General features: G+C 42.1%; 1 protein-coding gene across 2 annotated transcripts; it reads left to right on the forward strand.

Moving 5' to 3' along the window:
- The first annotated feature begins 9149 nt into the window (after positions 1–9149).
- gabra6b (gamma-aminobutyric acid type A receptor subunit alpha6b) lies at positions 9150–24715 on the forward strand. 2 transcript variants are annotated; one of them, XM_010871085.3, is made up of 10 exons: positions 9150–9753; positions 9883–10010; positions 10285–10352; positions 11085–11305; positions 11582–11664; positions 11756–11899; positions 13273–13425; positions 18341–18594; positions 20052–20311; positions 24601–24682. In XM_010871085.3, exons 1-9 carry the CDS (start codon positions 9665–9667, stop codon positions 20307–20309), a joined length of 1398 nt encoding a protein of 465 aa, XP_010869387.1. In that variant the 5' UTR covers positions 9150–9664; the 3' UTR covers positions 20310–20311; positions 24601–24682. The 2 variants fall into 2 exon arrangements, with proteins under 2 accessions (XP_010869387.1, XP_010869386.1); XM_010871084.4 differs by having other exon boundaries at positions 9151–9753; positions 20052–20305; positions 24601–24715.
- The last annotated feature ends 2877 nt before the right edge of the window (positions 24716–27592 follow it).

A 27592-nucleotide genomic window follows, 5' to 3' on the forward strand; every position in this document is an offset into this window, starting at 1 on the left:
ACAAGGGCCAAATTGTGATGGCTAGACGACTGGGTCAGAGCATCTCCAAAACTGCAGCCCTTGTGGGGTGTTCCAGGTCTGCATTGGTCAGTACCTATCCAAAATGGTCCAAGGAAGAAAAAGCTGTGAATCGGCAACAGGTTAATGGGCGACCAAGGCTCACTGATGCACCTGGGGAATGAAGGCTGGCCCGTGTGGTCTGATCTAACAGACGAGATACAGTAGCTCAAATTGCTGAAAAAGTTAAATCTGGTACAGATAAAAAGGTGTCAAAACACAGTGCATTTCAGTTTGTTGCATATGGGGCTGCGTAGCCACAGACCAGTCAGGGTGACCATGATGACCCCTGTCCACTGCTGAATGTACCTACAATGAGCACATGAGCATCAGAACTGGACCACGGAGCAATGGAATGGCCTGGTCTGATGAATTACGTTTCCTTTTACATCACGTGGATGGCCGAGGTGCGTGTGCGTTGCTTACCTGGAGAACACATGGCACCAGGATGCACTATGGGAAGAAGGCAAGCCGACGGAGGCAGTGTGATGCTTTGGGCAATGTTCTGCTGGGAAACCTTGGGTCCTGCCATTCATGTGGATGTTACTTTGACACGTACCACCTACCTGAGCATTGTTGCAGACCATGTGCACCCTTTCATTGCAAACTGTATTCCCTGATGGCATTGGCCTCTTTCAGCAAGATAATCGCCCTGCCACAAAGCAAAAATAGTTCAGGAATGGTTTGAGGAACACAACAACAAGTTCAAGGTGTTGACTTGACCTCCAAATTTCCTAGATCTCAATCGAGCATCTGTGGGATATGCTGGACAAACAGGTCTGATCCATGGATGCCCCATAACGCAACTTACAGGACTTAAAGGATCTGCTGCTAACGTCTTGGTGCCAGATACCACAGCACATCTTCAGAGGTCTAGTGGAGTCCATGCCTCGACGGGTCAGGGCTGTTTTGGTGCAAAAGGGGGACCTACACAATATTAGACAGGTGGTCATAATGTTATGGCTTATTGGTGTATATATGTGCAATGAAGACAAATACAGTGAAAATGGCAATTCTAAATGAGCAATGAAGGCAAATAGGGGGAGGGCAGAAAATGTATATGTATGTAAGTATATGTATGTACAAGTGGGAAATGAATAGTTGTACGATTAGACAAATGACAAAAGTACAAATAGCAATTCTGACTGTTCAATGGAGCTAATTGGAGCTGTAAGTTAGTATTTGCAACTGAATGCAGTGGTAGCAGCAATAAGGTTCCCAAGTTAGACATGTACATGTAACAACTGAAAACTTCCTTATCAGACTTTGCAAGGCTGAGTCAGAGTGCAGTAGTACAAAGAGAATAGTGTAACAAGGTCCCTGAGAGGCGGTACTAAGCTGTGGGTGGGTGGGTATTGTATTGTTTGTTTATCTGAGTACTGTAGATTCAGCCAAATCAAAGTGGCTAGAAAGATTGAGAGTTTTACCTGTCAATATTTAACTTTACCCACATTTTGTTGATTAAAAGGTCTCACTGTTTTAGTAATTTTGACTATAAATAATTAGCCAAATGACAATAATGTGACTAAAACATCAAGATATTTTAGACTAAATCAAAATACGGTGCCAAAATTAAAACTGAAGAACAGTAGTGTTCATTTTCATTCTTTCAGGCTACAATATAGCAGCAGAAATACTGTACAAGGACTGCATCATAAATATAGCAGCTTTTTATACCTCTTAAAATTGAATTAATGAGTTTGCCTTCATTTACAAAGCTATTAGCTTTATTTCAGCAATAAGACCTAATGGTGTATGATATTAGACCCAAAGAGATGCTGGGTACCTGGATGTACCTGGATGAAAGCCAAATTCATGTGATATTGACAATATGCACCAGTTCGATCCTGGCATCGAAATGTGACAGATACAGGCTTAATATATGGGATTGGATATTAGGGACATGCTCCAGATCAGCATGTTGCAAAATCTATGTAATGAGACGATGCAACATCCTAACAATGTGCTAAGTTCGTTGTTCATGACTGGTAGACAGGGAAATATCCAGGCTATGCCTTGTGAACTGCACAACAACCACAACAATGTCTGCAGCCATTTTAATTTCGAATGTGATTTGTAATCTCAAAATCTATTCAGATTTATAGTTAAATAGCAAGCCAATTCCTTTTAGTTTGGTTATTTAAATCCTGACTATTGTCAAAATTGTAAATAAAAACGTCTGTCACGTACAATTCAGTCATGCACAAGAATGATGGCAATCATAGCACATCCACATAATGAAAATGTCAGTATAGGATCGGTTCTCAATATAGGCAGATGCTCATAGTTAGTCTGCAGATCGGAATCTGTATCGATAATGAAAGAGTGGTATCAGTGCATCCCTAATTGACAATTTACCACAAACCAGAGGTATTATAAATCAGTCACTATTGAAATTGGAACTGTAAAATATCAACAAAATAGTAAAATTACACCAACAAATAACAGCTTTCTGCCCATCATTGCTCAGGTTTCAAACAGCTTGGTTAATACTACATATTTTGCTCTCTTCATTGTGTTCTTACACAGTCTGGGAGGTACATTACAGAACATTTTGTTTTCCCAATGAGGCCTAAAAAAAAGATCTGTATACTAACTCAGGTTAAATCCCAAAATATGTTACTCTAAACTCCATCAACCTCTGCCAGTTTTGGAAGTAAATGAGCTACCTAGATGTTTGTTGAAAAGAAGACCAACAACTGTTTCACCTACAAATCTTTTTGATAGTTTGAACTATGTGACAAGCCTCTCACAAATGTGTTTGTCTGTTTCACTTTGTATGAATGTGTTTTCAATTTCTATGGTGCAATACCTGTGGGCCAGATGTGTGTGTAAGCAATAAGGCACAATGGGGTGTGATATATGGCCATTATACCATGGTTAAATTGAATAAATATATATTCAGTCTACACACAATACCCAAGGATTTTTTTTTTTTAAGTCTGTTCCAGAGATGTTCAGTCTGATTCAATTCCAGGTTCTGGCTGGGCCGCTCAAGGACATTCCTAGATTTGTCCCTTTGGAAGGGGAACCTGTGCCCCATTCTGAGGTCCTGAATGCTCCACAGAAAGTTTTAATCAAGGATCTGGTTGTAATTTGCTCTGTTCATCTTTCCCTTGATCCTGCCCAGTCTTCCAGTTCTTGCCATTGAAAAACATCCCCACAGCATTATGCTGCCACCACTATCATTGTAGGGATGGTATTGGATAGGTAATGAGCGGTGCCTGGTTTCCTCCAGACGTGACACATGGTATTGAGGCCAAAGAGTTCAATATTGGTTTCCTCAGACCAGAGAATGTTGTTTGTCATAGTCTGAGTGTCCTTCAGTTGGTCAATTTCAGAAAAAGGCTGTAACATAGCATAATGTGGAAAGTGAAGGGGACCTGAAAACTTTCTGAAAGCACTGTCTAGAAATGGTTTGAATCCTGATTGCTGACTGGCTGGTAGCCACGATGTGTTGCATCTAAGAACATCTCTTAAGATAAAGGCTGTAATGTAACAATACGTGGAAAAGGTGAAATGGTCTGAAAACTTTCCAAATGCACTTTACTTCTTGAATTGACTTTACTGTGTACATGCAAACATTAGATTTGCTTCATAAGAATTTCTAGAAATGCCAATAATCATGTTGCACATATCATAGTTGCTAACAATATTTGCTTCATTCATACACTTTGACCAGAAATAAAGTGGCAATTTCTCTCATATTTGTAGTGTAAGATCAAGCTGATTAATTCTATAGGGCCCTATATTCAGTGGCTATGTGAACAATGTGGACAGGCCACCTTATGTTGCTAAGCCCAATGAAAAATATTTGGCTTGGAAAGCTTGTGTGGAGTTTGCACCTGGTCACAGATCAGTGTGTTCACCCCCTGTGGACTTCTGACATGGCCAGGGACCAAGGAGAAATGAGATCAGATCAGTGTGTTCACCCCCTGTGGACTTCTGACATGGCCAGGGACCAAGGAGAAATGAGATCTGGTAAGATTCCAAACTTCCACAATGATGCAAGATAGTACTCATATCTTTTGAAGCATCTAGATATTCAAAGTCCTTGCTCTGAATCATAATTTTGATGTTTAGTGTTTCTACATGGACAGTGTCCCATCAAAATCATGCTTCTAGTTTCTTTCCGCCACATGTACCTAAAAGGTTAATTTGAATAATGCCTCTATTGACCAGACATTTGGCAGTCTTCACAGTGATGAAATAAAAAAGGTTGGCAAAGCAGAGCATAGAAACTCAAAAGGACATCTGCTACTCTGAGGACTGATCATAGCTGACTCATTAAAATCTGATTTCCAAAGCAAGCTGTATTTTTGTATTTCTTGACTGTTTCTTGTGGCAAGCATTGTACTGAATATAGTTCAATATATGATAACTTACTTTTTAAAATTTCTTAAAATCATTCGCAGAACTGAAGTACACTGTTTTTGAGTGTTCCATAAAGGAATAAAGACATCAACATTTAGACTTAGTAGAATCTCACATTGCTTCCTATTCATTCTCTTATACGTTATGTTCTTCAACAGACTTGTTTTCCCCCACTGTGACAATGCCAGGAGTGAGCTCAACCTTGAAAGTGTAGATAACCAGTAAACGGAGGCCATCAGCCATCCTCCATGCCTCATTAGCTGCCACCAACCAGAGGAGGTGCCACCTGCTGTTTTTTTGAGGTCACAGTGTCCTTCACACTCCCTGACCATGGGCACCATTGCCAAATCTGTGCGATGTCTTGGGGTTCGTGTCAACTTTATCCACATTTGTGAGGAATATATGAGGGACCTTGCCAAACAGTGCCTTTTGGTGCCTTGGCGTCAGAGATGGAGATTCCAACAGAGTGCTTCCACCAACAGATCTCCTACAGTACGTGAGACGCTCACGTCAACATCTGCTACTCACGCCTCTTTTTTTGCCTTCATTCGCTTCTCTTCCCCCTCAAGCCTCGGTAGGCTTACCTCACAGTAAAAGTAGTGCCCACCCACACCACCTCTGTAGGCTCTCTGACTTTGACTTGACTCACTGAGTTTCTTTTTCTGTATCAGCCAGCCGTTGCCATAGATACTGTATAATAAATCGCAATTGCCACATATAACGTAGGCGGCCTATTATATATGACAGCTCTGCACAATTTCAGCAGATTTTGTTAGGTAACCTATTCAAGACAAACTACACATTTAAACTAAGAGGTCACTGAACTGAACATAAAGCATAAATTATTACCTAATTGATTTGAAGTGCGATCTGGTGTTTACCCAATGTTGAAGTAAATACTTTAAGAGGTGATGCAGTGAGCAGTGAGTGATAATGCTGACCATCAGTCGCAACATTCTCCAAATCAGCAGGTTAAAATAGTTGAAATTCACCCTGCCCTACCAAGCAAAAGGGCAGTAGACATGAATGAGTTGAGAAAAAGTTCTTTAAAGAGTTTTCCAACCAAATGAGTTTTTAGATGGAAGGGGATTTTCTGTTGTCATACTAGAAGGCTGTGTAACATTCATATTGACCATCTCTGACATGACCTTTGACCTAAGACAGGATTTTCATGCCTTCTTACTCGATGCCCTACTACAATACATTTTCATTACGATATTGTTTTAAACACACAAATTATATTTTTATTAGTATTTGGCTGATTTTTTTATTTTTGAGACTTAAAGGTGACTTCACTCAATTTACATCGTCTCATTACATACGTCCCTCAAGGAAGTGATTACTTAGAATTTGACAGAGTCATCTGGCACCAAAGTGCACATTTTCATCATGAGAAGAAATCTTACTGTAAATAAACTGCTAAGGACTTGTTGCAACTAAGAAACCATTCTTGAAGAAAGTCAACAACGATGTAGGAGATCTGGTAAAAAAAAGAAATATGGAATTCAGTCATTACGCTGTGCCTTTGGGAAAATGACTGATTGGCAAAAATATTATCTTTCTGCACGACAACGGCCACAAACACTCTGAAAAGACACTCAATACATACATGGAGAGCATATGTTCTTGGGCTTCCTCAGAGCCTTCATCTCAAGATGAAAAAGCAGAAACAGAAGTGTCTGAAAAAGTGTTATGGCAAATCTTGGAAGAATTTACCAATAGATCATGAAAACAATTACACAACAGTCTACCAAAGTGAATGGCTGCAGTTTTGCGTTCTATGGAGGTCACACAAAATGCATTTTCATTTTTAAACAGATTGTTTTTGTTGATTGTTTTCTTGTTGTTTGTTTATTTGTGATTGCTTTAATGGTATATAGTGTTTTTTAAGCAACCAAACACTTATTGCAAAGAATAAATGGCTTTAATATTAGAATTTGTCAAGTCGTTTACACAGTTGTGAGTATAGCCAAAGCAAAAGTTCTTATCCAGACCAAAACAAACATTACAATATTCTAGTTTCCTTGGCATTTAAGTAAATGTATTGTATATAAATATAAATGCATTTAAATGTATTTCTTGCAAAGGTTTTAAAATTATAATGTTTTGCAATCATGAGGCACTAAGAAAGCTGATTTATTAAATTGAAGTACATGATGTGCGAACACTCAAACATTTTCAGAGGCTTAATCAAGGTCATTTGAACATCTCCAGAGTGACTTAGGTAACACTGGTCAATTTACTCTGCAAGGTCTTTTAAGGAATGAAAAACCCTCTCCACTCCGCGGAAGATTAATTAATTATGTATATATACATTCCATATTAATGATGCATGAATATATTCTATTTTGCATTCATTAGGTTTTATTGAATTTGTGTTAAATATGTACTGTAGGTTTGGGCACCCATATGTTATACAGGTTGGATACTTTGCTCTGTCTAGGAGTTGGGGAAACGTGAATAAACATGTGGGGACTCCAGCTACAAATTGTTCCCCTCGCCGTCAGAACTCTTGCCAGCAAAACCTTGTTCTCCCTTTGGCCCCAGGCCCATACATGGTTGTTCTTTAGTCTATGTCTTCTATGTTCCTAGGACTTGGAGCATTAAGATGAGAACCAGATGTTGGAAGAAAATATAAGGGGCCCCTCAAAATGTGTGCCTTTGTCCTACCTAGGAACGTACACGAGTGTACTTTGTCTGAGTATCACATATTAGAATCAAGTGGACTCACCCTCAAACCTGAGAAGTGCAAAAGAATGATCTGCAACAACTCCAATGTTGTTGGGAATCGCTCATTGCTCTAGACAGCTCTAGGGCAGATAGAAACGCTGTTAATTGGTGAGGTGCAATGTGAATCAGACCGGCGATACATTCATTTCAAACAATGCACATTTTACTTAATGAACCATAATTATTGCCAAAGTAGGATATGTTTGTCTTTGGACAATTACCAGAAAGGCTACGCCTGTGGGCCATTTCAGCTGCACTATTTGTTGGCCTTTATTTGGTGTCGTATTTGACTGAAATGAAACTCCAAAGACCAGCACAGCTTAATAGTCCTCAAATCAATCTCTGCATCACTGCACTCCGGGACAGTCATCATGGATATTTCTTGTGTGTGTGTGTGTGTGTTCCAGTCAGGCAGCACGCCTCAGCTGCTTCAAAAGAGATACGATAGTCATGGTTCTCCCTCGCCTTAATGATCTGTGGTTGAAGACGCTGCAGTATTGACTTTACTGAATGGACCCCTGGTCATTAACGGATGGCATGGATTTTCAGAAAAGATGCTGGGCCCATTGCTTAGTGCTTAAACCTCAATGCCATTTGAGGTGGATTAGGGTAATGACCCTGTGTCATATCAATGGTGGCGTTACATGGCATGCCGAGCAGATTCACAGCAGTAAAATCTGACACAAACTCTATTCCCAAGAGACCGTTTGGCTCAGAGCATAGCTTCCGAGTGAGTCATATTACACAGCAGTGTTTACTATGATGTTGAATCAACAGCTGACCTAGCTTTAGCCAAGCTAACTAAACAAGTTGTTATAACATGGCGTTGAGCGGAAAGCCAGAATTCATCTGAAAATGTGTTTTTAAGACTACATTAACATTGAAGCAGATTTTGAAAAATGTGAGCAATTCTTCAAGCACATAAAAACAAGCATTTTCATGTGACGTCCAAGTTGCAGTTGGCCAGCACTGGTTTCCACATTACCCCACTGGTTGTCACATTACCCCACTGGTTGCCACACTACCCCACTGTAAAATGAGGGGTTGGAAGAAGCTTTGCTGCACCTGCCACTGCTAACCTCATTACTGCTTTTACCACTAGCAGCGCTGCAGTTATCCAGGCTTTCTGCTGAGCATGTGACCTGACCAGGAGCATTTCCTTTGCGTTTGTGTGTGCCTCACACCACGACACTGCGTTAACCCACAGAGCTAAAGCCTCTGCATTAGTTTGGAGAGCTAACACGGGTCTCCAGATCTACATTTTAAACAACCATATTGTTGCCCTACAAACACACATACCTTGCCATGACTATTGTCTAGACTGCTCCCATTTAACACATTTGATTATTCTGATGTATACTAACTGTGAAGTATGCATAGACACAGCATTATACACTGCACCACATCTTGAAGGAGGTGGGTGTACATGCCTAAAGTGCATTCAGAACATTATATAACTCAGAAATTGAGTAGAATGAGACCAAAATTGAGGGATTTCATTGCATAACTCCTGTATAACACAGACTTCAAAATGAAAATAAATATTTCCTTCAGATACATTATACACACTAAATGTTGTACCCTTAGTGGATAACTAAACGTGTAATTATACAAAGATGGTGTGCCATGTTCGTCCAAAATGGATGATGAGCATAAAGCATGACTCAAATGAATGAACACAAAATCAGAGGAGATTCATTCAAAGAACAGAGCCTACTTGAACTAAACAACACATCATACTTGAGCGCACATAGCGCCTTACTCTAACGCCTTGGTGCTGTATCTGATATTGTTTTTCTTGTATGAAAGAAACATTCACTGTAATTAACTGTCCATTTGAACATGCGTCCATATGACTGGTTACATATAGTGGCACAAAATACCTAAAATCTATTAGAGTCACTCCAGTTCAGTGAGAACATGGAGAAAGCCAGAAAGCTTCCTCCCACTACTGTCTTGCCACCACCAAGAACAGTATAATTCACGCGCGCCATCCCAGGTTTATCTTATTTGTATTTTCAATGTGATAACTCACATGCTAATGTGCAAGATATGTGTAGGAGAGCAAGCGTAAACACAACTGTCACAGCTCGTGTTCAGCATGACCAGGGTCAACAGGCAATATGGATTAGTCTCTTCAACTTCACTATGCATTAACATCTGTAGAATGCTCTCCAACCAAAGAAATTGAAACCATCTCTCTTGTAATCTCTTGTAGCAGGATATTTTAGTATTTTCCAAATCTCCAAACGGCTCTTGTTAATTCCCTGCCAAAACTATCAGTAGATTCCTTCATTCTAATCTCCCATAATGCCTTATTCGATTATTGTCAATGCCCTCCGTCCCTGCTCTTCAGTCTCTCGAAACTCTTTAGTTTCTCAACTGAGCAAGTCAGACGAGGCGCAACCGCACTAGGGAAGTCAAGCAGGACTGGCGCAATAAGCCCTCTCGTTTTACGCTAAGCCTTGCGATGGTTGTTTTATGTGGTTTAAAATAATGGAATATGCAAATTATTACAGTTGACCACGGCTTTCTGGTTGTGGACTGTCTACGAGGCATGGCGTTCGTTTTCATTTGTTTTTTTCTGTCCTGGTGAGTACAAGTAAACTCTTCTTCATCGACTTTACGCGTGTTAGAATGTTCATCGAGCTAAATTACGCAACTTCGATGCAGTAAAGTTGACTAAAATACTCCGCTGAATGATGAAATTGTACTTTACAGTGTGAGCAGTGTCTGGGGAAATCAACCCAAATCAACGGAAACCGGGAATATCTATTTGGATAACATCACGCGTATATTGGATAGATTACTAGATGGATATGACAACAGACTGCGCCCTGGATTTGGAGGTACAGTTATTTGCATGTTCAACACTTCTAGCAGGTTGTTTGATAATGTGTGAAATACAAGTTTTCGCACGCAGATTATAAAGTTTGACTACACACTGTAATGACGCGCTTGTTTCCAGATAGACCCTAATTTTGGTCACATTCGTTGGAACGTGCTATTATTTACAATAACATCGTTTTTTATCCCGTGAGTTTAGTACATGATTCCTTTTTCTGTGAGTAAATCATTGTGTTTATCACTGACTAATGCCAAAAACTGCATTTAACTTTGTAGGTCCTGTTACTGAGGTCAAAACAGACATCTTTGTCACCAGCTTTGGTCCAGTGTCAGATGTTGAGATGGTATGTGGCTGCATTATTACTTCATCCAGTCCACTTCTTTAACCATTAACTCCAGAGGGTTAAAAGTGAAAAAAAACCTTTCTGTAAGGCATACTTGTGTTAGTGCAAATGGGATAGCGTTTTTGCTTGGTGCTCCCATGTCCTAGCCTGTTCCTCCACAGCCTCAAGCCATGTTCCAACCAGCCTTCATTATTCTGGCATTTGGGCAGGATGTCATTAGTGCAGCTTAAGGATTTTAATCTGGTTGACAATCCCTGACCGTGAGGGTCTCGAACCGGCTGAAGGTTTTATTTCCATTATATAGTATGATATTTTTCACAGCATCTAAAACCCACATCTGGAACCATTTGATATACCAGAAGCGATCCTATAGCTACCATGTAAAATACCAGAGCTGTAAAGCTCTCCATTTCATCTAAAAACATTCCTGGGTTCAGAAAGCCATATACATGGTTACTGATTGGATTATTCTTGGAACCTGTAATGTAATGTAGCCAGTTTTTCTATGTACAGATTTTTGGGAGTATCAACATTGATAGTAACTTAACCGATTACCAAAAAGACACAGGGGAAAAGTTAACGTATATTGATAGAATAAATAAAGTGTACTTATTACTGCTATTTGATTAAATGACATTAGTGTTATACTATGGAGACTGTGTAACAGTGTACCATTCCTTCATTAGCGTATTCATTTATAAGTGAATACATTTCCTAACTTCCGTGTTGTAGGAGTACACCATGGATGTGTTTTTCCGTCAAACCTGGATTGACGAGAGGTTGAAATTCGAGGGTCCCATCGAGATTCTACGGCTCAACAACCTCATGGTCAGCAAAATCTGGACGCCAGACACATTTTTTCGAAATGGCAAGAGGTCCATCTCACACAACATGACCACTCCCAACAAGCTGTTTCGCATCATGCAGAACGGAACTATCCTCTACACCATGAGGTACTACTGAGTCACAAAGCTGTCCAAGTCTAAAATAGACCTGTGTAGTACTCTGTGTTCTGCTGGCCATCACTCTTAAGGTATCATATGAAAACCTTTGTGCTATGCTTGAGCTATTTGTGTATTCCACATAACCCTACCCTGGAGTATCTGTTAGCATTGCTTTGTTTTCAAAAGACGCTGACTATACTGCACTGATGTGATGAGATGCCAGAGAACAGGTGATCATTATTACTGAACAGAAGTTTTGTCCAAAACTACGTCATTCCATTGCAGATTGACTATAAATGCAGAGTGCCCCATGCGTCTCATGAACTTCCCCATGGACGGCCACGCCTGTCCACTCAAGTTTGGTAGCTGTAAGTCTTTCATAAGCCTCCGTCAGACAGATGGTTTCACCGGGACAGCTGATTGCTGAATAACTACAGTGTCTTTATTCCTGCTGTCCAGATGCCTACCCCATGAGTGAAATTGTGTACACTTGGAAAAAAGGACCACTGTTTTCTGTGGAGGTTCCGCAAGAGTCCTCGAGTTTGCTACAGTATGATCTAATAGGACAGACGGTGTCCAGTGAGAGGTTAAAATCCAACACAGGTAAGAATGGCTTGATAGTTCACTTAAAGTGTAAAATGACTCAAAATGAATCATATACAGGGTTTGACCGAAGTCCATGCTTCAGTTTAGTTTCTCTAGTATTGCATCAGAACAACACCACTGAATATGGATATGATGCCTGAAAAATGCTCACATAGGTGCCATGAATTCAGGGGGACTTTTACCACAAATGCAACCATGCCACGGCCCTAATGTTGTAATTCCTCATGCACATGTGAACTTTTTTTAAGTTCCTTTGTTGAGCTTCACAGTCCATGGTAAGTACTTTTGGATAAAATGAACATGATGCGCGACATGCTAATAGTGTTACTTGAACTGGGATGTAATTTTTGCCACTAATACTAAAATGTTTGCATTTGGTACAGTGCACAGGAAGTAAAATAAAAGCACCGATTGCTATCAAACCTTGTCCATAGATTCCTTAAAGGGTAAGGACAACAGCATGTCATATTGTTATTTGGGTGAACTATCCCTTTAAACTTTATTTAAGTTGTATAAGATAGACCTTAAGAACTACTAGCTAATGAACCCCTATTATTAGCCATTTCTAGCGGGTTGGAGAACAACATTGTAAACATTTTAATCAGCTGGAAAACAATGGTACATTATGGTGTTGCTATTAAATATACCATTTCAGCTTGCCCACCACCAATTATTATTAATTTCTTTAGGTTTTAACTTCTCAAAAAAGGTCTTGTCTCTAAATTGTTTTTGACAAGTTGCAAATCAGGAAATTCAACTTATGCTACAGACCAGATATCACTTAAAATCAAATTGGTCAGTCTTTTTTTTCTTTATCGGAATGCTAGCTACATAGCTAGCTTTCTAGTGATCACTTCAGAGACGAATATGATGTGTAATTTTTAACAATAATAAAACATAAATGTAATCTAATTGAACAAAATGGTAAGGCGTCCGATGACTAATGGTTGTCAATAATAAAGGATCTTTTTTTTAGCTACATTGCTAACCAACGAGCTGAAAATTACCATTTCTCAAATGCTATACAATAACAATACTGGGTCATATTTTTATGTGACCAATTGGCATACAATATTGATGACTTGGTTACATGATTACACTACAAAAGATATATTTCATGACTGCTACTGATTATGCTGAAAATTTTTATTTTTCATGCTATGCAAACGTAGAGATTTCAGTTATTATAATTTGTGTCAATTGAATGTTATTATGGGTTTTTGGTACACATTAATCAGCAGAATTTCACATTTTACAGTAGGCATGTGCTGTATTATGTCTCTCCAAATATTAACTCGTTCTCCAGTGAAATTCTGATTTGGTAACGTGTGTTGTGTGCCACAGACCGATCTCCATTTGTTTTCTGACAGGTGAATATGTAATCATGACTGTACACTTCCACCTGCAAAGGAAAATGGGATTCTTCCTGATCCAGACATACATCCCCTGCATTATGACTGTGATCCTGGCTCAGGTCTCGTTTTGGATCAATAAGGAATCGGTTCCTGCTCGAACTGTATTCGGTAGGCCTTCTTCAGACTGTTTTGTCCCCCATGCTTACAAGTTACAGATTCACCTTTACATGTCGCATGATTTTGAAGCTCATTTGGCCAATTTTTCTAGATCCTGTTTAAAATTACAAAACAGAATAGCATGATAATGCCAACTTTCCACTCTTAACCTGATCTATTATGTGTCCTGTTTTGTGGAGTCCATTGTTTTTATGTGCTTTTTTTGGTAGAACGTAAACCATAATGGTTTGAATTATCTGGAGTGCTTCACTCAGTGGAGTGGTATCAGAGAACAAAGGCTTCACAGTTACTCTGTAGCCTGTCTACCTCATTATCCCTCTTAGGTTGAGCGGTCTTAATGGAAAATAACTCCTGAAACTGAACTTAGACATAAAAGTAACAAATGCCTGAAACAAAAATCAGTAACAAACTGAAGTCAGTCGTAGTAGTAAATAACTCCAGAAATCAGTCAAAATAGTAAATAACTATTGAACGTGAAATCAGTCGTACTGGTCAGTAAGACGGTTGATGATGTTGACTTAAACTTGTTCTGAGTTCTTTGTGGTACCAGTTGTCTCCACTCCCATCGCGGTACACACGTTTCAGCCTCTTGAGGCACGAGCTGGGAGCTCCTAAGTGTCATTTGCCATTCTTTGGATTGTCCATTTTAATTTCCTTAATTATATTTTCTTTAGTAGGAGTAGTGTCTGCTGTCCTTTGTAGATAATGGCTCTCTTGGAAGCTTGTCAGCATTTTGACAGCCCCACACTGAGGAGAATGATACCAATCATTAGTACATGTTCAAGATGGGCCCCAAATGAAATGCACGTATGCAGAAAGTCATTAAATTCCTACATCCTGCTGCTTTCATTTCACAGAGTTGCAGAAGAAAAGCGTTGTTGAGATGTTGGAGTATTTTTAGTGTGAGCATAGGATCCTTTTGGAGATTGTTCCCGAAAAACGTATTGGACATATCCCAAACCATGAACGAAAGGCTTTATCCTCACCGTTTCTACTTTCTGCCTTTCTATTCCAAAATGCTACGATTAAGAGGCCGCCGTTGGCTTTTCCATATCCGGTGTTTTGTTGGGCCTTTTCCAGTGACACAATGATAGAGAAAAGTAACATGGGGCAAAGCTACAAGCCAGTAGCTAAATATGTTGTTCTAATGCACTGATGGGTGCAGAAGGAGATGGAGTGAGATGGAGAGCTATGCAGGAGCCCTCCATCAGGGCTAAAGCACATTAGGCATTGTTGTTGTGTGCTGCATTGCAGGCTGGTTCTCTAAGAGCTGAACGTCCCCTGAGCTGAGGTCTTGCGGACTTAATTGAGTGGGCCTAATTTGTACCTTACATTTTTCCTTTAAAATCACACGAATGCCTCCAGCTCTTCATATTTTCTCTCCTGTCTGTCTCCTTCATTTTTGTCTCCTCTGCCTCCTCCTGCCTCTCACTTTCTTGGGACTCCTCCTGCCTCTCTCTTTCTTGGGACTCCTCCTGCCACAATTTCTCCCGTGGCCCTCTTCCTCGGTGTGATCATTTAACAACGACTTCAGTTTGACAGGCAGTGTAGGCAATTGCTCTGTGTTTTATGGAAAGTTGGTCCTGCCTTTAGAACTGAAGCAGCGCTTAAATGCAGTGAAACATTATTACAACCACTTAAATACTCTACATTTTCCCCTTGTGCAAATTATCTGTGTAAATACCTAATTTATAAAAGCATAGCAGGGCAGTGGCCCAATGGCCCTTTTCTTTTAGCTAGATGAGAATGATCTCAGCTGAACTATTTCTGTACTCTGTTAATTGACTGCTATCGTGAGTGTCCATTTTTTTTAATGTATAACTACTTGTAAGGATCACTTGTCACCCTAACTTTAATGGACTCAGGTTCAACTGCATTTCCTATAGTCGTTGTCTGACCATGGTATTATTTCTAACACTTTTTGATCAATAGCAATGTATTTGTGCTCCCGTGAAACTTGTCAGCCACCTTCAAACAAGCAACTCCATTCAGGAAAAGATGGTTCAGATTGAAATATGCTATCGATACATTTTGATGTACAGGTTTTTGTAGATTATGAAAACATTTGCTAGTCTATTCATACTTCCTGTCTCTTCCCTATGTTGTCATGAGATATAAAGTAGTTGTGAAATTGTAAATTCCTGCGTGTCTATACATTCTTGCCTGTGAAGTCACTTGGCAATCCATTAAACCTTATCCATCACCACTAGAAGTATTTCTGAATTCAAGCCAGTCTGCGGTATGGCACATCGCATTGATTTAAATAATGTGTGAACAGGAGAGAGCCTTTCTATGTACTCTCTTCATTATTGGGTCATCTGTAGCTGAGATTCCCAGTAAACCTGTTCAATGTAACCTTTCATCAATACTCTGTTCCCTCTTCCTCATCATCATTGCTCTCAACAGCTCATTCCAAGCCGGCTTGCGGCCCAGTCATCCATCATCTCCCTGTGGGGAAACTACGCTTTTCGCAACTCATTCCAACTTGCATGCCATTTACCAATTACCAAGTGTCTATCCTATGTAAATGTCCTGGTCTGGTATCATCATCATCGCCATCAGCTAGTTTATGAACAGAAAGCTCTCTTGCTTATCTGCCAAACTTGATCTACTCCTCCATCCGTTCTCCGACTGAGGGAACAAGCTCGGTCCCTGTGGGTTAGCAGTGCGACGTCCTCGGACTGAATTCCGGCGACACGTGGGGAGCGAACCCTGCTGCCCACAGCTACCCGGTGCTGTGAGGTTAAGCGTTACGTATCCGTGTTGTGGGGCACGTCCACTTGTTACACTCAGGGGCCCTCACTGATTTTGTCAAGCTCAATGTCCACCAATTTAAGAGACTGTAGGAAGGTAGGACCAAGTATACATCAGTGCAAGAATTTCCACAACAACTAGTCACAGACACCTCCTGTTATGTCACGTGGATTTGTGTACAAGAAGCAAGCGGAAGAGTGAAAGTTGACCCAAATGAAAAGTTGACCTAATTTACTTGGATAACTTACAAATAATCTATTGATCCCGAGTCTGCAAACAAAACATGGCTTCAGCTTCTGCCAAGCTTAGTATTAGCACAGATGAAATTAGGAGCCAGATGGCCCACAGAATGTATAAATCTGAAGCATCCGTTATTTTATTTTCCCTCCCCACGGGAGGCGTGCCCAGTGACCACGCAGCAGGCGAGTATGGCGCAACATGAAACCGGACCGACGTTCTGACCGAGTTCTCTTCGATGATCTCAATTGGTTCTGCTGTTACCAACAGTGGGATATGCATGTTAAGAACTAAAAATCACGTTGCTTAGTTACGGAGGTCAAAATGAGCACGTGCATGTTCTTCTCACAAAAGGGGTTCCCTGTCAGAATCCTAATACAGTACATGCTAGGAAGCACCCGCCTCCACAGCGTGGAGTCTATGTTCATAAATGCATGTATACATGTAGGAGCATAGTATCTTGCCTACATAAGAGTCTGTTGTAGTTTGTTCCCAAATAGTGTGCCTACCTGTGTTGACTTTCAGTTGGTTTAGGCGTGCCATTAGTGTCATAATGTCGTAGTGCCCTCCCTACCACCACTGAGTTAACACCCAATGGATGCTAAAGCCTAGCTGTGGGGGAGTGTACTTGAGAAATGTATTTTGGTTCTGCCCCTCAGGCTCAATAGATCATCCTGGGTGAGGTATCTACTGTGCTACTTCAGAGATGGTTGTGTTGCATCATTTTTCTGGATATTGATAGTGTGAAAACAGTTGACATATAGGTGAACTATAGATGGAATTAATTTGAAAGTGAGCTGGCAGCAGTGGATTTTCTATAGTTACATCCTCTTTGCATTTGTACAAGGGTTGGTATAAAACAGCAGGGATATTCCACGGTAGGAGTATAATACTGAGATTCCGCTTTTTCAATGTAGATTGTCTGAACAGAAAATGATCGTCAAGTTAAACAAACCATTCTCCCAACAAACCAACAACAATTTACACAGAAATAATCTTTCATGTATATATACAGTACCAGTCCAAAGTCTGGACATGCTTAACCATTCACTTGTCCTTATGCATAGAGTTAAATATATATATTTTTTGCAATCAGTGTTTTTTGGTTTGAAATTGTATTTTTGTTATGTTCGTTTCAGCTTGTATCAATGAAAGTAATTTTGGTTAGCCCTTTTTTACATGTGGTTTAAAGGGATCTTTGAAGGTCAATGAGAGATTTGAATTGAACTTGGACAAAAAGATTTCATTAACGGAATAGCAAGTTTAGTGGTTGAGTAGTTCATGCCTAAACATGTAACCCTGTTGAATGAATATATGCAGATAAGAAATCATTACCACAAATTCACCCTTTGGCCCAGTAGTGTAACATTCACATCCACATCTAAATTATGAATCGAATCTGAGGGTATTTTGCACACAAAACCAGTATTAATCTACAAAATCTTTATGGTTTTAGTTTGCTATTGATAAAACCACATTAACTAGAGACCGTGTGGAGAGTCATTGTTTTTTTAAATGTTGTGTAAGGACAGATCAATGTCCGAAGAGTTACGTCAGTGATTATTTACATTTTCTGGAAATGTTTATGATGGTCTTTGATTTGATGGACCAGATTCAGGCCATACAGCATGCCTAATTACACCCTCAGCCATTTCCCTTCAGCTGTTCTGTTACATTGAAGCTCATGCACATTCACACTAAACTGCCCGCACCACCCCTATTATGCAAACCATTGGCTGCCTTCAATGGACCCTGATTGCCAGGTCCTTCAACCCCCACCTGTCCTGTCCATGCCCTGGCATTCACCACCCAACGGGTCGGTGGGCCTGGTACTCTGCAACCCCCAGGTAGGCGGACGCGGGGGGGCTTGGCAAATCTGTATTAATTTACTTCCGACTCTTTTCGTTTGTCCCAGGCATCACCACTGTCCTGACCATGACCACGCTCAGTATCAGCGCCCGCCACTCTCTGCCCAAGGTCTCCTACGCCACGGCCATGGACTGGTTCATCGCCGTGTGCTTCGCTTTCGTCTTCTCGGCCCTCATCGAGTTCGCCGCGGTCAACTACTTCTCCACGCTGCAGGCCAACAGGGAGCTTCGCAAGGCAGCCGCCAGCAAGGCGGCCCAGGAGGCCGCGGAGGCCGGGAGGAGCGATGGGGAGTCCTCTTCGGTAATCAACTCCCCGTCCTCCTTCATTACTCCGTCCTCGTCTTAGACTCCTCCCTCTCCTTTCCTCCCATCTCTGTAGCCCTCTCACAAGCCCCCACCGTCGCTCCCCATCTCCGAGTCTGTGATAACGAGAGCGTTTGACGAGAGGAGACAGCCATTGGCTTCGTGCGCGCGGTTGCAGCAGATTATGTAAGAGGAATAGATTAAGGGAATATCCAGGCAGATCATTGCAGGCTCATGAGAAGCCTTCAAGCTGGAGAGGCAAGCCCGATTCTTTGTGCTCCTGTGGGAGACTATTATTAGGCGGCTGCACCAGAGACATGAAGGCGTACACATTGTTTTTTCCTGAAACCAAAATAATGATGAAATAGTCAACCGGATACGAGCTATGACTCTCCATCTGTCACCCTTTTCAATTAATTTCTCTTGTTTTTCTAAATGCCAGCCAAATCTCAATGACCTGGATAAGACGCTGGTTGACTGGTTGTTGGACGAACCATTCAGCTGCTGAAAGCTAATCACTATTTACATTATTAACAGATGTCAGCATGCTAACATTCCAAACGGTAAAGTAACACAATGATGCTAACATTTGCCATCATTCACCTTTGCGTTAATCAAATTTGATTAAGACGGCAGAGTTTTGATAAACACCGCACAAGCAAAATGAATAAATTAAGCTGTGTATTCCAGCAATGTCACACAGTATTGACATTTTATGAGTAATCCCATCAAGCTGTTGAGTCTTGTGACGTTAAGTCTGTGTGCAAAACATTGCAATACACACTGTTCCCAAATTGATCCTGAGAACGGACGAACCAGCAGAGATTTTGAGCCTGTTGTCATTTTAGAAATGGCTGCGGAATTAAAGCAGCACGAGTCACATGCTCTCTGTGTGATTTCTCACCTCCGTCAGATACGCACAGCATTCAGCAGCTGATATTTGCAGCTCCATCCTTCTCTGTTACGGGCACCAATCAAACCAGGGCTCCAAACCCCAGCCCACCGCCCACCCCTCCACAACCCAGCCCCTCCACAACCCACCCCCTCCACAACCCAGCCCCTCCACAACCCAGCCCCTCCACAACCCAACCCCTCCACAACCCACCCCCTCAACAACCCAGCCCCTCCACAACCCAGCCCCTCCCCAACCCAGCCCCTCCACAACCCACCCCCTCCCCAACCCAGCCCCTCTCTCCTCCATAATCTCACAGCAGTAATCTTTGAATGCATGTTCTATGTAATGCTGTATTGATAAAATAATCAAACACTACTGTATATGGTTTAATTGTTGCAGGAAATTGATTCAATTTCAACCACGTTAAACAAACATAAATCCCTATCGATTTTCCTATTTTGGAATTCTTAAGTACCGATGCCTCGCCGGGGTTTCCGGTCGTTGGTTCACAGTAGATCGCCTCGCCCTAAAACCCTTGTCATTGCGCCACATACACACAGGCCTGCAGCAGCATGCTGAAGAAGAGGATGAACTCCACGCCTCACTTCGAGATGCCGGCGGCGGTGTTCCCCAACCCTCCGGTGAACGCCCAGGCCTTCCTCCAGCAAGGCTCGGCCATGCCATCCAACAACTTGCTGACAGGAACCAGCATCATAGACAAGTACTCGCGCATCCTCTTTCCCCTGTCGTTCGGGGCCTTCAACCTGGTCTACTGGATCGTGTATCTCACCAAGGACACCATGGAGATGACAAGGTGAAGGTGTGCATTTTCAGGTGGCCGTTGTGAGAGGAAGGAAAACGAGCGGGTGCAGAAACATGTGCACAGTGTGTTCAGGATGACGTTCAGCTACGCACGTTGCCTGCTCTGTTAACGGCGGACACGCAGGGCTATGTTATTGGATTTAGTGTTATATGAAGCCAGGAAAAGGAAGGGGCTGTAATCCTATGTAATTGAAGAGGGCACAGATTGACGCGCACAATGCAGCAGTGGTAATGTCCACTCTGCTTGGCGTGTCTTTCATGGCAGCACGTTATGAGCAAGCGCTTTAACATTTGAAATGTTAGACTTAGTTGGCCTTAACAAAAACATAATCTAAGAGCTCATGCAAAAATGTCCATTCCATTATACCTCACACAACAATGTGCATTTTTCTCTAGTGTGAAACCCGCCTATTGGGCACTATAGTTAACCAGTGTAAAGTGCTCTGCTTGATGTGCACACTGGCTTGAATGTGCTGCGGATGTGCCCTGACACGCAGGCCGTTTATGGCACCAAAGCTCTCGGCCCACAACCCTCTTACCATTCTATATGGGGTGAGATTAACATTGCGACGATCCCAGGTACCACATTGGCTTCTGAGAATAATTTGTCGAACACTTTCCGTTAAGACACCACCCACCACTCCACTTCACAGCGTCGGTCAGGCGCTTTAACAGGTGCCTCGGTCACCTCGTGTCCACGCAAATGGATACAAATCAACATGCATTCATGGATGGTGTAGGAACTCTGTAAATTCACATTGAACCAAGTGGACCCGTTTGTCTGTGAAATGTCCCTAGTTGCGGCGATCACCTCAGTAATGTACTTATGAAGTATGCCTGCTTAGCACAGATGTGTTATGCATGTACAATTTATTGACAATGCATCAAACATGGGATTCCCGAGTGGTGCTTGCAGAGCACTACCGTCACACAAAACAGTCAGTCAGAGAGTCACCCCCTGCGTGGCTCAGACCAGTGGCCTGACTCCAGCCAACAACCCGGCGGTCCCACGTGTCGCCCATCAGCCTGCCTGTAATTTGTCATGGGTGTTCTTTTTCTCTCGCTGAATACAAGTTGCCTCGGGCCTTGTGAGAGAACAGTGACTGTGATGGAAGCTGTCGAGAGCCAACTATGGCTTTGGACATTTCCTTAACTGTCCTTATTGACTGATACGGAGCGTTAGTGACTGGGCAGCTGCATATGCGGTGGGAAGCAGGCAGGAGTGAAAGCCCAATGGGCTCGAATGCGCTGTGATCAAAAATCGAACAACAACCAGCAGAGGAGCCATTGAAATCAGCCTCTCGGGATGTGCTGGATAGGATGGTTCTTTCCCCAAGTGCCCGACCGCTGAAAGCTTTTAACTGGTTTGGTTTATACGATCGCTGTGTGTCGTTTTCCACGTTTTTACCGCCCACCAAACTGACCTCTGACTCTGGGTGTTTTACATGCATCCTAACCCGCATTTCCATCTCACAGCTGAGTCGCCTTTTTAATTTATGGGAAATAAATTGCTTTTTTCTACCGACCGCCCTGTCGGGAAATTGAACGCAGATATCAGGTTATCGGTATATCCCTTCTTTGTAGCTCTTTTATTACATTAGCCCATCTGACAGGAAGCAGGGAGAGAGGCTATATAATGGAGCCACAGGACCCCATGGCAGACCCTTCTGGGTGTCCTTGTTTGTGCCTGCCGGTAATCCTTCGCAAGCACTTCCTGCATTGTGTTGGTCTTCTAATGAATAGTGCCATTCAAACCAGACATTAAGGAGGCACATTTGTTGGAAAGGGCTTCTGTGAACCCAAGTGCACTCTGGCCAGTGTCTACGCAAGCAGAAGCTACCTGTAGGCGACAAGCACTCGTCTTTATTGCCCACTGGAGTGCCATACTTGAAAAACATCTCTCTCTGTGTCTTTCACTGATCAAACCCCTGAATTACAATTCTAGCTCAATTCCTTTTTTTCCACAGCACAGGCCATTGCTATAATGTCCATGCAGGGATAATTCAATTGCTGCATTTTAGACAGGGTGTAAGGGGCCACTATACTGTACTTCAGATTTATCAAATTGCTTGTTATAACCTCAGGGGAATATAATTATGTGTATGTCTTTCTGTGTGTGTGTCTGTGAGTGTGTTAACATTGCAGGATCATGTCCAAGGATTGTAAAAAATGTAATTGGTGATTGAAAGGTCAAAGGTCAAGTTGTTGCACATACGTTTAATAGGTCATGTGGTTTAGGGACGCTTTTCATCATAAGTGTTTATAGATGGGTTTGTCTGTTGAAAACCTCTTATCTCCAAAACACCCACTTTACAGAAAAAAAAACATCTCCCTATTTTCCACAAACGTGCATGCAAATATAAAACCTCCGAAGCTATTTTGAATTAACTTGACTAACATTCTGGAATGTATTTAAGGGAGTACGTGCTGTCAATATATGTAAAACGTTTATTTTCAGAAGTTTTTAAGCTTTAGTACATAAAGGCAGTGTGAGGGGTTGGAGTTGCTTGGAGAGCAGTGGACCAGATTCAAACCCATGCTACAGCGGTATATCTGAAGGGTTAAGGTTTGGCTGAGTTTGGGGAATACACTGCCCTAACCACACCCCTCACCACATTTCCCCCACCAACATGGCTCTGCTATGTGTCACGCTCGGGCTTTGCTGGGAATCCATGAAAGTATAAAAGGCCAAGGTCCAGTGTCATAGAACACTGCAGTGCATGCACATACAGTACAGTACCAGAATAATAGTGAAGACATAGAAATAACACATATGGAATCATGTAGTAACCAAAAATGTGTCACACGTCTATGTTTTGTATTTTTGAAAGTAGCGACCCTTTGCCTTGATTTCAGCTTTGCACACAATTGGCATTCTGTCTACCAGCTACATTGAGGTATTCACCTGGAATGCTTTTTCAGCAGTGTTGAATGAGTTCCCACATATACTGAGCACTGGTTTGTTGCTTTTCATTTACTCTATTGTCCAACTCATTGCCAATTGGGTTGAGGTTGTGTGATTGTGGAGGCCAGCTGATCGGATGCAGCCCCATCACTCTCCTTCTTGGTCAAATAATCCTTACACTGCCTGGTGTTTTGCATCAGTGTCCTGTTGAAAACCAAATTATAGTCTCACTAAGCGCAAACCAGAAGGGATGGCATATTGTTGCCATGAATTCGAAATATTTCACAGTCAGTGTCACCAGCAAAGCGCCCCCACACCATCACACCTCCTCCTCCATGCTTCACGGTGGGATCCACACATGCAAAGATCATCCATTCACCCACTCTATTTCAGAGACACCGAAAATGTCATCAGACCAAAGGACAGACTTCTCATGTTCATTTACATTTTTTCTTGGCCCATGCAATTCTCTTATTATTATTAGTGTCCTTCAATAGTGGGTTTTCTTTGCAGCAATTCAACCAAAGTAGTAGTAAAAATACCTTCCACAACTTAATGTTAGATAATACCTAGCTCTACTTTTATTTGCGGGATGAAGCTATTTTACGTCAACTCATGTTTAAGGCACATTCTTTATCCATATCTGCTTCCTAGCATCAGTTTATTCCCTGTCACAGATACCTAATTCCGTATTTTTTTTTACAGGCGTAGGACACATTTCCAATGTCGATATCAGACCTTTGCAACCCTAATAAGGATGATGGGTTAGGTCATTGACATGTGTGCTACATACACGAGCTGACCAGGGATGAGTGTGAATGATCAGATAAAATCTTTGGCGAGATTCTTCTTCCTTAGATTGTTCCGGGCTTGGAATTTTCTACAGTGTGGAGGGATATGAGTACACTACGCTACTGAGGACGGCTGTGCTCTTGCTCGGATTAGTCCCCCGGTTTGACACTTAGACGGAGGAGGCGTCGGTGTGAGATACCTGGCAGAGTTATCCAGAGAAGGAATGACAGAGGCGGGCTAGTTTAGCGAGGTCTTTGTCCTCAGCCCATGAGCAAGGGATTGATTGAAATGAGCAGGGCAACAGCACATACCAACCCTGCGAGGGGAATCAAATGAGTTCACACTGCTAAGTGGCTGCTGTCCAGTTTTTGTGTGTGTTAATATGAATTATATCTCCCTCCTGTGTTCATAAGATGACAGCAGCGCTTTATTTGTTTTGAATGTTGCCACCGTGCATCCCCTGGCCCTCTCAGCGTCCCCTCTGAGCATGCAGCAGTGCCTGTGTTAACTCAGCTTGACTGGAGTTACAACCTCTTCTGCTTCTTTTGTTTCATCTCACTTTCTCTTCTTCTGTCTTTCTTTTGTTACAGGGACAGCGTATGAGCCCCCTCCTGGAGCGAGCCCCCTCACTGATCTCCCTCTATCTCTCACACACACACACACACACCAAAGGACACTCACCGTTTGGATAAATGGCAGATTGTCTTGCCAAGATTGTTCTTTTTATGCTGCCTCCTTCTATTTTTTTTTTTATTGTGTGAAATTTTGAAGGGCTTTGCCACATTTTTACCTGAGAACTGAAGTTGACTCATAGCTTCTGGGCTTAGGCTCTCCGTCTATTTCAAACAGTTACTCAGTCATATTTTTTCCCCTCATACACCCCTCTGTCTTCCCACTAGAGAGATACACTATGCATGGCACTTCTCTTTCAACTGTAATGCTCTCTCCCTGTCTCAGCTTGAATCGTTGGGCCTTCCCAGAGTATCTGCCCCAGGCTGGACTTTGTCCAGCTATAACACACAAGCTTTCTCTATTTACCGTGGACTGTACCGCAACGCACATAAGGGGAGAACCTTATATCACCTTCACTCTGACTGACTGGCTGGCTAAACTGGTTGACTGGATTTCTTTTGACAGCCTCTGATCTGACTGGCTGCGTCAAATATGACTCACTGGCTGACAGACTGCTTCCACTGTGGCTGGCTGGCTGGCTGCCCCGATGACAGCATCCACAATGGCTGCCTAAATGTTTAAGTACCTTTAATGGTTTGTTCAGGCTCCAGTTAGCCTTGCGATTATGGCAAGTTTGGTAGGAACCAAACGAAAACCAATGAAAAATAAGATGTGCTCCCCTCTGGGTGTTGCTTGAATCTGGGCGGGGTTGCTTGAATCTGGGCGGGGTTTGATTGAACGTCAGCCATTGAGGCACCTCTCTGGGCATCTGTGTCGGAGTACCGTCCTCGGCCACAAGTTTGCTGGAGAAACTAAGAGGGTGACGTCCACTCTGGGAGGTTCAGTCACATCAACTTCGAGAGACACCCGTTACGTCAATGGTGCAATTCATGGTACGCTTTTAATGAATGAAACGGGCAACAAATTCCTATTATTGTAGATGAAATCAGCCACGTCAACACTGAACCTTCTGCGCATCTGGTTTTGTACATGCCGTTAACCTAAATCAGACAAACATCCAGGATATGACTGTCCAGTTGCGTGGGACTGCGCGGGCTCAGAAATGACGTGGTGCCTTATGAGATTTCCTTGTTCTGCTGGAAGGGACCACCGGATGGTTTTAAAGGGTGCGTTTGAATGCACAAATGGAGGGCCAAGGGTGGGGTGGAGCAAGGAGTGTTTATATGGGTCTCATATCCACACAATTCAGGAATACTAATTCTGGCCAATGCCTTTCAATTAGGATTACATTTTTATTTGTTTACTTGTTATTTTATTTTTTATTGACTAGAATAAAAATGGAATTGACCCCAAACTTGCACAGCATACACACACTTAAAATGCTGTATTGGATTAATGCTTTTAATTAATTAGTGTATTGATTTATTTGGATCCCCTTTAGCCCCTGCCAGAACAGCAGCAACTCTTCCTGGGTTTACAAAACCCAAATTACACAACACAGACACTGACAGACCAGAGAAGGTCCATACATTTAATATGCAACAATACAATTATAAGCATTGTGTGCCTTTTTGTGTGTGTGCGTTAGTGCGCGGGTTCACCTATGGGTTTGTGTGTGCACGTTTTTTCCCCCCAGTCCCATTGCGTCGTGAGACATGTTATCCATCTTTTTACTGAGGCCTTTTAGATGTTAGCTAAAGGCATTGAGGCTGGAAGGAGGATCCATGTGATTTAAAGTAGGATTAAAAAACCACTAGGTTGTTACGTCAGTTGACATGACACCAAGGAGTACCTCGACAGCCATGTGGCTTGTGTTGGCCTGCAATCTCAAGGCGCGTGTAGTCGGCCTGTGCATGTGGCCGTGGCTCACAAACATCAGCATCGTTTGCCAGCACTTACGGGACGAGACTGAGTAGCCATGACACCAGGGTGTGGTTTTCAGTACCATGTCAGGAACACACACGCACAGCACATAGAGAAATCCTTGTGCACCACCGAGAGCCTCTTTGGAAGCATTGAAATCCATATAAATGTGTGGATCATTGGCCTATCAACAATGGTCATAATCCGGTCAACGGCCGTGTGCTTTGTTTTGCGGTCCACAACCTCAAACCAAAACCCAGAGTTCCCAGTCTTTTCTCCTCGCTAACTTTACTCAGCTGGGTTTAGCGAGGAAACGTGTGCCATGGTTCCCTGGCAACAGCACAGTCCGCCCTTTAATGCTGGCACCCTGGAAAGGAGAATTTCACTCTTTTTCAACACAATGTTACACGCTTTCACACCCTGAGCGTAATCTGCTGGGGCAATACTGTAGTTGATGACAGTGATGTCATTAGATTCCTGTGTTTGGGGCAGAAATATGGTTTTACCCGTGTAAAACGTACCGAACGAGACAGAGCTGACACAGACCCATCTAGTGCTCCCAACAGTTCGCTAAGGAAATATTCCAGTGAGAAAACATGTCTTCATGGTTTTAAGCCGTGGCTTTCACAGCACTAACCACGTATGGATCTAAAATGTTGCCGAGGTGGGAGGTAGACGAAGACGTCATATGAGTGACATCTGTGCATTTATGAAAACGTCCTGTAAATCTATGTCATATGCTAATACACCACACACAGACACACACATACGACATTTGCCACCACTAGCTGCTACAGTAGGCTTTTTATTTATGTATGATTCTTTTTCTTCATGATCAAATCACTTTAAAGTAACATTTCAACAAATTTAGTTTTTAAAAGCCGACATCCTCATCGCCTCGATTTATTTCTATCTGGCAGTGGTTAAAGTCAGCTAACGTTTGAATGGCTGGTTAAAGTAAACTAAACCATGTGTCTCTAAGCCTACAGAAATCTGTTTAGTATCTGGATCAGTCTAACATCAACTGGTGAAATAATGAAATTCTCCTTTAATATCATTGTCATTTGTTTTAATGTCTGTTTTTAC

This window comes from Esox lucius, chromosome 7 (genome assembly GCF_011004845.1).
Source record: "Esox lucius isolate fEsoLuc1 chromosome 7, fEsoLuc1.pri, whole genome shotgun sequence".
Lineage (NCBI taxonomy): Eukaryota > Metazoa > Chordata > Actinopteri > Esociformes > Esocidae > Esox > Esox lucius.

What these genes read in the sequence shown, in the direction of transcription:
- gabra6b (XM_010871084.4), top strand. Translation starts at nt 9,665, where the DNA reads ATGCAAATTATTACAGTTGACCACGGCTTTCTGGTTGTGGACTGTCTA. An exon ending in ATTTGTTTTTTTCTGTCCTG is followed by an intron (nt 9,754 to 9,882) that starts GTGAGTACAAGT and finishes TGTACTTTACAG; the next exon opens with TGTGAGCAGTGTCTGGGGAA. An exon ending in GAGGTTAAAATCCAACACAG is followed by an intron (nt 11,900 to 13,272) that starts GTAAGAATGGCT and finishes GTTTTCTGACAG; the next exon opens with GTGAATATGTAATCATGACT.